This window comes from Chiloscyllium punctatum, chromosome 35 (genome assembly GCF_047496795.1).
Source record: "Chiloscyllium punctatum isolate Juve2018m chromosome 35, sChiPun1.3, whole genome shotgun sequence".
Lineage (NCBI taxonomy): Eukaryota > Metazoa > Chordata > Chondrichthyes > Orectolobiformes > Hemiscylliidae > Chiloscyllium > Chiloscyllium punctatum.
In genome coordinates, this window is record NC_092773.1 from 17101075 (window position 1) to 17110817 (window position 9743).

Sequence of the window (9743 nt, forward strand, 5' to 3'; positions counted from 1 at the left end):
ATTGCCCTTCAACTCTATCAAAAGACTTTGCAATACTTGCTTTACTCAATATTTGAAAGAGAACCAGGTGTATGTTTTGAGGGGCACTGTCACATGGCCAAAGTCCTGATGTACAGTCATGAATTCACCTAAGATAAAGGCACCTCTGGTGATATCCGAATTCAATGAATTAAACACATCTAGAATAAAAAGGTTACTATCAGTAAAGATGAAGCTAATAGATTTACACAAAACCTCATCATGCCAATTATTGATTTTTAGGGAGGGAAATCTGCCACTTAGTCCAGTCATCCCACACCACTGGCAGTTCATTAGTGTAACTGACCGTTCATTCGTGTAACTGGCCAAGCGCTATTAGGGAAAGCTAACAGAACTGCAACCAAGTCATCCATGTTTTCACCACCCTACTGCCCAATTTCAGTACACATTTCTTTGTCAAGTTGTTAACTCAAACCTATCCACATTTCCCTCTATTTGTTCTTTCTTAACTTCTAAACAATTCTGACTTCAACAGTTCATTTTCAGTCAAGTAAATGCTATTCATGCTACGTTTTTTCGATTTTCATGGAATATTCATCTACAGACACATGATAATACCATTTAATGCAATGAAGGGAAACTGGATCTCAAGCAATGAATGCGCAAAACTATTGCATTTTTAAGAAATTGAGCAATTTTCATTGTCAATGACATGTTGGACCATCTGGATCAAAAATTGGACTAACCTGTTATCAAACAGAAAGTCACCTAAATTTTTCGATGGCCTAGAAATCATTGGAAGGATGACTGCTGGCTTTACCTTGTCTCTGGAGAGGATGTTGGCAGCCTTTCAGTCTGTAACACTGTAGTCCACATGGTGTTTCAGCAAGGAATTCCAAGGCCACAGGCCTGTGTTGCCAAACAACAACATAGAAGGGTGCAACTGCATAGTTCCTTCGAAGTGCAGTCACAGGTAGAAGGGTGATGAATAAGACATTTGACATACTTGCCTTCATTGGTCTGAACACGGAGTACGTGAGTAGGAACATGATGTTGCAGCTATACAGGACATTGCTGATGCCACTTTTAGAATACAGTGTACAGTTCTGGTTGCCCTTCTGTTGGAAGGAAGCTTGAGAGGGTGAATAAAAGATTGACAGTGATGTTGCTGGGCCTGGAGTTATAGGGAAAGGCTGAATAGGCTGAGGTTTTTCTTCGTGGAGTATCAGAGGCCGAGCGGTGACCTAAAAGTGGTTTATAAAATTATGAGGAGCATGGATAGGCTGAACGTCTTTTTCCTAGGATAGGGAGTGAAATCCAAAGCCACAAGTGACAGGTTTAAGGTGAGAAGATAAAGATTTAAAGTGATCATAGGGACAATTTTTTCCAAGCAGAGGCGAGTGAGCATATGGAATGAGCTGCCACAGGAAGCGGTGGGGGTGATACAATTACAACATTTAAAAGGCATCTGGATGGGTATAATGAAAAGGAAGGGTGAGGAGGGTTATAGGCCAACTGGTGGCAATGGGGCTTGGTCAGATTGAGACATCAGGTCGGCCTGGACGAGTTGGACTGAAGGGTCTTTTTCCATTCTGTATGGCTCTATGACATGGACGAAGCAATGACCAACTGAAGGTTGCTAGAAGACATTCTTTTGACAGATCTAGTAAACAGTTCCCACAACATATCATTTACAGCACAGATTGCAAAAAAAAAGTGCCTTTGAAAAAGTTCATGCACTGTTCAAGAAGCAGCATGATCAGCTGACTTCCTTTCAATGTCTTTCTTTCAGACATTTTAAACAGTTGCTAACAGAATACATCTGGCAGTGGAGCAGCTGCCAAATCATTTTCATAAATAGAGAGTCATTCCTACCCCTGAAGTTGGAGGAACTCAACTTCTAACTAGATACCTAGCTTATTATTTCCACAGTCAGAATTTCAATTTTTGCTTTCAGTAAACTACTCTGAAAGACAGGGGCACTTAATATCAAGCAATTGCACACAGAAGGATATCTGGTATTGGACAGTGGCAAGTTTGCTAAATTACATGGGTTATTTGTCACCCACTGCAAATGGACCCCAGGAAGTTCAATGACTTAGTCAATTTTGGGGGAAGAGGAGACACAGATTATCCTGAAGTTGCAGTATTAAGTTTCCAAACAGCTCAAATAAATATGCAATGTTACACTGAGAAATTCCTGAGTGCTACTTTAAATAGATCCAAGTTTCAAGAGTGAAATCCTCAGAAGCTTATCAACAATCAAGTCTTAAGGGGGAAATTCTTTTCTGATCACATAACTTTTACCAAATTCAACCCCCAGTGAAATTCCAATTTTACACGATGCCATGTACCAGAATTAGTGTCTCACTGTGGAAACAGACATAAAACATGGCTATTACCATTCCTGTTCAATTGATAATAAACCCAACTCACATGAGCCAATTACCATGAATTAAAAATGCAGCCTTCTCTTTCATGCTCTAATCCAGTTTAAGTCGCTATGACCTCCTAGGTCTGACTTCATGCAGTAAATTGCATTGCAATATTCAGAAATAAATAGTTTATTGGCGATATTTCCACTTTCAAAATGAGAGACATTTTGCTTCAGGTGGCTTCCTATCTTGAATTGCACACAATGCTGTTAAACAAATTGTCTGACAATATCAATTTTATACAAGTTCTTAGCATGACTTTCAACCAGATTTGAACTAACCAAAAAAATTCTGTGGGGTGTATTGAATTCCTGAGCCATTAAAACACCAACCAGTTAAATTTCAAATTGAGCATGCATTGCTTGTTCCAAGTGTTGTGAAACAACGGACACTTGTCAATTAAAAAAATTAACCAGGTTTGTGTTACAGGAGTACACAATTTCTATGTTACAGTATGCTTTGGTTGATAAATGCATTTCATATAGCACAAATTTTTAAAAAAATCTTAAGTTCAGAAAAGCATGATTGCAACATTTATATTTACAGACTTGGTAAAAATGACACAAACTACTCCAATCTGAGACATTATAATCTTGTGCATCCTCTGAGGAATACAAGTCAAACACAAGGAGGATGAAAAATCCAGCAAAGTCCAAGTGCGAGGATTTGCTATCCATCCAAACAAATTGAACTACTCCAGGAAAAGGCACAGACTCCCATGTGCTTTGTCCTTCTCCTCCACCAAATACAAAAATTCTTAGATTCCAGATGAAATACATCTTCAGTAGTAAGTGCACCAGTTACTGCCATCACTGGGCATCAGACCTCCTGTAATGAGTAGTATTAGATCCACAAACCACCAGATCCCGAGACCTCCAAGAGTCAGCAGTTTGCCCACTGCAGTGCCAGTGTGTGCCAGGCAAAATCTATCCACACCGAAGCACCCCAGGAAAAAGGAATATAGCAAGGTTGTTACAAAATAGTGTCCTGTGTACCTGCAAAATATACATGTAGAGGGCTTAGCAAAGAAACAGAACATTTTAAAAACATGTCACTGGACTAAGCTGTTAGGTTTGTTTAGCAAAAGTACACTTTGTTGCAACAAAAACAATGTTGAAATTTCAAAACAGATAGACAGTTATTCATCAGTATTGGAAAACTCGAGCAGTCTTTGTAAAGGGCTGAGGGATGGAGGGCAAATGAAAGATCTGTGACACGGTGAAAGGCATGAATGACCCAATGACCAAAGTGATGATGTTTTAAGGTGAATGGAAGTGGTATTACAAGAAAGAAACAACAGGTAGAATTAAAGGTGGTTACAAGGTAGAGCAAGATCACCCCCAACCGCCATCCAAAACAAAGAGCAATGATTATGAACAGACATTATTCAGCTCAAAGTTCAGTTCAGAAAGTTGTGAAGTGCCTCATCAAAAGATAGGATAATGATCCTTGGGCTCAACTCTAGTCTCCGGATGAGTAGGTATGAGGCTGAGCAAGGGAGGTGGAAGTGGGGGTGATCTATGAAAGGCACAAAAGGTGCCAATTTGGAATCAATCTTCATCATTAAAATAATGCAAGTAACAAATGGAAATGAGAGAAGTCAGTTGGTATTAACATGGCTTTTAAGGAAAATGTTGGCATTCCACTCCAAATCCTCCCGAGCAAATGTCCTGCTCCTTGAGTGAAAGCCTCACAAAGCCACAAGGTTCCCAGTGCCATTCAATAAATGTTTGAGATTTCACATGCCACACTATATTTATTTCTTCAGTGCTGTCCAGATTTTCATAAGATCGGATAATATTTACAGCAAACAAACTGATCAATTCGCTAGTCATCTATCTATTGGCTCTTGGCAACAGCAAATCAGTCCCACTCACCTGTCCCTTCCCCATTGCCCTGTATCTTTCTTTTTCAAATCTTCAAGTAATTATCCAAGTTTTTGTCTGGTAGTCTTCACTGAATTTGTGTGCACACGACACTCAACTAGCAAATCAAAGAAATACAACATACACATATGCAAATCTTGCATATGAATAAATTTATTGATTAAGCCAAAAGTAACTGATTTCTTTTGCGTTGAGAAGCATACTTCACAGGAGACCAGTGATTCATGCATGTAGCAGCTTCTTGAAAATTTAATGCATTCAACTCTGTACCTCCACTTCATAATTTCTTGCTTTGTATAAACATATTCTGTTCCCTTTTAAATAATCTAAAATCAAGTTTGAAATGCACAGATATACTCAGGTTTAACTGGCTTGAATTACGCATGCAACTTTTGTATGTTCTTGAAGTTAACAATTACTTCACAAAATATAATTTGAAAGTATTTACTCAAATTACTTTGGTCATAACAGAATTGCTCACAAAAGAATGTTGTCACATTCAAAAAACTATTTACATGTAATTTGTTGATTCCAATTCCTTTTTGGTTTATACTGGATGAATGAAATAGGAATCAGCACACTTCAAACAATAAAATGAATTCTTACTTGATACATGGCACATTTCCTCTGAGGAAAGTGCGTGGCCCGGCACATTCAATATCCTTTAATGCAGTACAACGCACCCGTGTGTGCTCCACTTCATTGTAAGCCTGTCCGCCAAACTGTTGACCAAAATACTGAGTTAATTAAACCATTTAATGTCAGCACCCTATGTCCAGTAAACAGTAAACCCAAAAATAATCCAGGTAGTTAGGTCAGTACAATCCATTTGGAATCATAAATTCAATGAAGAGCTCCATTCTACATAGGAATTTTGAACGTTTTGAGCAGGAAGACTTAAATCTGTTGCTTGGTCTTGACTGCACTCTTACTCACAGTGCTTTAAGAACTACTTGAACTTTTACACAGCCTAACCCCAACTGAATGATGTGCAGCTTTAAGGTCATACAATAGGAACATAAATGTAATCAAACCTGTGTGCCAACATGCAAGATAGCTTACAGTTACATGAATTCATGTGTAAAGTCGAAGTGCAGCCACAGATGGACTGCCTTCTTTCAAGATTATTAAGTCATTGACTAGTTCACTAGGAGCTCAATGTCAGATTTTTAAATTCTTCTCAGAAACCCAATGGCTCTGAGGGAACTGCAACAACTTCACTGCTGCAAATGTAAACATCGTACATGGATATTTCCAAATAATTAATAAAAACAGAAAATGCTACAGTTGGTTCACTTCAAGAACAGCGATGTCAACACTTCAAGTAGTGTTTTTGGCAAATGGAAAGAGAGAGACAATTTCACTGAGTTGCATTATCAAGACAAAATATTTAAAATTTTCCGTGGAATTGAGTTTGAAGCATTGTGCATGCCTGGATTGTTTTGTTTAAAGTGGCAAATGAAAGGGCACTGAACATCGTTCTCAACAAGGCATGACTTTTCATTGTCAGAAATCTTGGGAACATCTGCTCATTTACTCGAGACCCCCTTGCCTGTGTTTGACAGCTGTCAGGTTCCTGATTGTTCAGAATCACTTAAGAGGAACCTCCAATTTGGATCTATTTCTGGAAAAGAACCCTTGTTGTGTGTCATGCATGGAAAAGATTTGAAAGAGATTTACTCTATTTCATGATGAACTATCTGCAAAGCATCTCAGCAATAGCCATCTGATACCTCAAGCCTTATCCTTTTTGCACCCAAAAACAAACCGTTTGGACATTTTTTTTAAAAAAAGTTAGAAAAATCAACTTTTTTGTCACTTTATCTCAAGTACACCAGTGCCAATGTGTGTCTGGAAGTAACAAGGTAAGCATTTACATTGCCATATTACAAACTAATTGTCAACCAGTTCTACATCTTTGATGAAGAATGAATATAATTTTATAATTATAATTAAAGAAATCTGGTTGATCGATTTTGAAAAATTTAAAATCAAATCTCAGCAAAACTCATGATTTGCCATCTGGGGACTCCCATAAAATATTTTAGAATTTTCACTGGAACCCTTGGCATAGTGGGATTACAGCAACCATGCATTCTTCCAAACTAGGTTTTAAAACACCTTGCACTACAATGTCATTAGTAGGTGAAGACAAAAATCAAAAAACTTTCTTACTTTTACACAACCATATCCTTGCTCTTGTTGGGCAGTCACATTTCCAGAATGGTTCACTGGCTCATCACATTCAACAAATTCATCTGGCCTGTAGCAAATACAGAATACCAAAAATTACAAGAAACACTATCATTGTACAAATCAAAACAGACAAAAGGCTTATAGCTGTAACTCAAACTAAGTGCAGTATTACTTCAATTCTTGTAAAAGGTCTGCAACTGAAATGTTGATGACATAAATGTTGACAGCTTTATTTTGCTTCCTTCAGGTTTCTGTCTATGCTCCAAGCAAGCACAAAATGACTCATGATATGGTTCATCTTTTAAGCAGAGATCCTGGGCTCAAGCTAATAGCATTACCAGGAAGAAAAAAACACTGTCCTCAAACCTGAATGGACTTCAGCATCCTCCACTATTTTACTATCATCCATACTTGAGCTTTTTCTCTGGGGTCAGGGCAGACCACACAAAAGAGAAAGTCCAGCACTCTATGTTAATCAGTGATGAGATATTGCTTAGCTCACATTGAAGACAAATAATCAGGACTTATGTTCAGTAAGAAACAGGGCTCAAAGCTTGTGCGTTAGATACTTTGGGCCGATATTTTGCGCGGAGTTTTATGCTGGGAAATAGAAATGGCAGATTATGAAGTGGACACTGCCTAAAGGTAGCTCAGGGACATACAGAATAACAAAAAAAAAGGACAAAATAGTTTACTTTTTTGTTTGAGGAACAGAAGAATCAGGTCAAACAGTCACCAATTTTATACAGCACACGGTGTCAACCACCTTGGGAACACCACTGGAGGATCCTATATGGTTTTCATTTTCATGCCAAAGCTGATTGGATATGGTTATTAAGAATGACCGAAGAGATGGGCAACCTTCTTCACATCATTAAAAAAAAGAATATCTGCACATTTGAGGCAGGGAATAAGAAAAGTTTCCAGAGGGTAAATGCAGGGATGACAACCTTGTCTGCACCCTCAATTATTCTGCACTGCATCTGGCAATTAGAGCAACTCGCAATGAGAGCTGCAGGCCTGCTGCAAAGTCTTGAGACGACACCCCTTCGAGTCATCATCCAGTCGCCGACACAAATCTCGCCGAGAATTTCAGGGGAAAAACACAGCGTCATGACGAACCAGTTGTTAAAACTCATGAGTTGTACGGGGTTTTTATTTTTTTAAAAAGGGGAGGTTGGTGGATGTCCATCACCTGAACTTGTGTGAGAGGGTTTCAATGCGCCACAGACAATGCAACTTCTTGTGACATTTTGGTCAAGGATGGGGGGGGGGAAAGGAGTGAAAAAGGCGAAGGACTTACAAGAAGCTGCAGAGCACCAGTGGGGACAGCGGGTCTCGGTACTCCAGCAGCTCCGGGTAGTTCCCCAGAGCCAGCTCCCCGCGGCCCCTGGACGGCGACTGCAGCTGCCGCGGCTGCGAACCGTTGACCGTTGAGCTCTGAGACGACGACGACGACGACGACGAGCCGGCCGCCAGGCACTGCAGCAACACAGCCGCTGCCAGCAGTGCCAGCTGTCCGCCCAGTAACAAGTGACCGAGCGACACAGCCCGCATCGTTTCTCCCCCGGCCTCAGGTCGGTCTCCCTCGCTCGGGCCAAACGCCTTACCAACCGACAACAAACAACATGGCCGCGAGAACAAGCACACAATGATTGACGTGCACCTGTGTCCAATCAAGAGTCCGGCCTGACCACAGTCCCGCTCCGACGGCCGCGTAGTGGATTGACGTCCCACCGTTGTCCAATCAAGAGTCCGGGCTGACCGCAGTCCCGCTCCAACGGCCGCGTGAGTGATTGACGTCCCACCGTTGCCCAATCAAGTAATGGAATCTTGCCCACGTGATCTGAACGCCACGCCCAGCCAGTGGAGCCGCGATTGCGGTCGACCAATGTCCAATCAATTGCCACGACCCTGACCACGGGGTTCGGTCGGGTTGATGACGTGAAGACGTGATTGACACTCAATTCCATCCGCACCGACGGACAAACGTGGTTGGTGTCCTGACCGCCCACAGTTGCTTGAGAATCAGCAAATAACAATGTTTCTTTTGATGTATTATTGTCACATGTAACCAGATACAGTGAAAAGTATTGTGTTGCATGCTAATCAGACAAATCATAGTTGAAGGCAAAAAAAATGCAGATGCTGGAATCCAATGTAGACAAGCAGGAGGCTGGCAGAGCACAGCAATATCAGGCAACATCAGCAGTGGAGAATTGGAACGTCAACTTTTTCACCTCCAAATGATGACTGGCTTGCTGTGTTCTTTCAGCCTCCTGCTTGTCTAGCAGACAAGTCATACCTTAACAAACATCAGGGTAATAAAACAAAATGCAGCTGTAGAGAAAGATTAATATCTGAAAAGTCTGTTCATAAGTCTGATAACAGTGGGGAAAAAGCTGTTCTTAAGTCTGTTGGTATTTATTTAAGATGGACCTTGTCCATTCGGACACAATAGACAATAGGTGCAGGAGTAGGCCATTCTGCCCTCTGAGCCTGCACCACTATTCAATACGATCATGGCTGATCATCCTTAATCAGTATCCTGTTCCTGCCTTATCTCCAGAAAGGAGGAGAAAGTGAGGACTGCAGATGCTGGAGATCAGAGCTGAAAATGTGTTGCTGGAAAAGCGCAGCAGGTCAGGCAGCATCCAAGGAACAGGAGAATTGACGTTTCGGGCATCAGCCCTTCTTCAGGTTATCTCCATAACCCTTGATTCCACTATCCTTGAGAGCTCTATCCAACTCTTTCTTAAATTAATCCAGTGTCTGGACCTCCACTGCCCTCTGGGGCAGAGCATTCCACACAGCCACCACTCTCTGGGTGAAGAAATTTCTCCTCATCTCTGTCCTAAATGGTCTACCCCATATTTGTAAGCTGTGTCCTCTGGTCCGGCACTCACCCATCAGCGGAAACGTGTTTCCTGCTGCCAGTGTGACCAATCCTTTAATAATCTTATATGTCTCAATCAGATCCCCTCTCAGTCTTCTAAACTCAAGGGTGTACAAGCCCAGTCACTCTAGTCTTCCAGCGTAAGGTAGTCCCGCCATTCCAGGAATTGACCTCGTGAACCTTCACTGCACTCCCTCAATAGCCAGAATGTCTTTCCTCAAATTTGGAGACCAGAACTGCACACAGTACTCCAGGTGTGGTCTCACCAGGGCCCTGTACAGCTGCAGAAGAACCTCTTTGCTTCTATACTCAATCCCTCTTGTTATGAAGGCCAGCATGCTATTAGCTTTC

At 41.1% G+C, this 9743-nt stretch overlaps 1 protein-coding gene across 1 annotated transcript; it reads right to left on the reverse strand.

The window, feature by feature from the left end:
* Window positions 1-2527: 2527 nt before the first annotated feature.
* On the reverse strand, window positions 2528-8258 carry tm2d2 (TM2 domain containing 2). The gene is made up of 4 exons (XM_072554145.1): window positions 7800-8258; window positions 6476-6563; window positions 4907-5022; window positions 2528-3409 (listed from the first exon to the last, which is right to left on the reverse strand). The coding sequence occupies exons 1-4, from the start codon at window positions 8051-8053 to the stop codon at window positions 3196-3198; spliced, it is 672 nt and encodes a 223-aa protein (XP_072410246.1). The 5' UTR covers window positions 8054-8258; the 3' UTR covers window positions 2528-3195.
* Window positions 8259-9743: the final 1485 nt, after the last annotated feature.

Coding starts and splice junctions, on each gene's coding strand:
- tm2d2 (XM_072554145.1), bottom strand. CDS start 8,053: ATGCGGGCTGTGTCGCTCGGTCACTTGTTACTGGGCGGACAGCTGGCA. Junction 6,564..7,799: donor CTGGTGCTCTGCAGCTTCTT/GTAAGTCCTTCG, acceptor TATTTGCTACAG/GCCAGATGAATTTGTTGAAT. Junction 5,023..6,475: donor AAGGATATGGTTGTGTAAAA/GTAAGAAAGTTT, acceptor TTTGGTCAACAG/TTTGGCGGACAGGCTTACAA.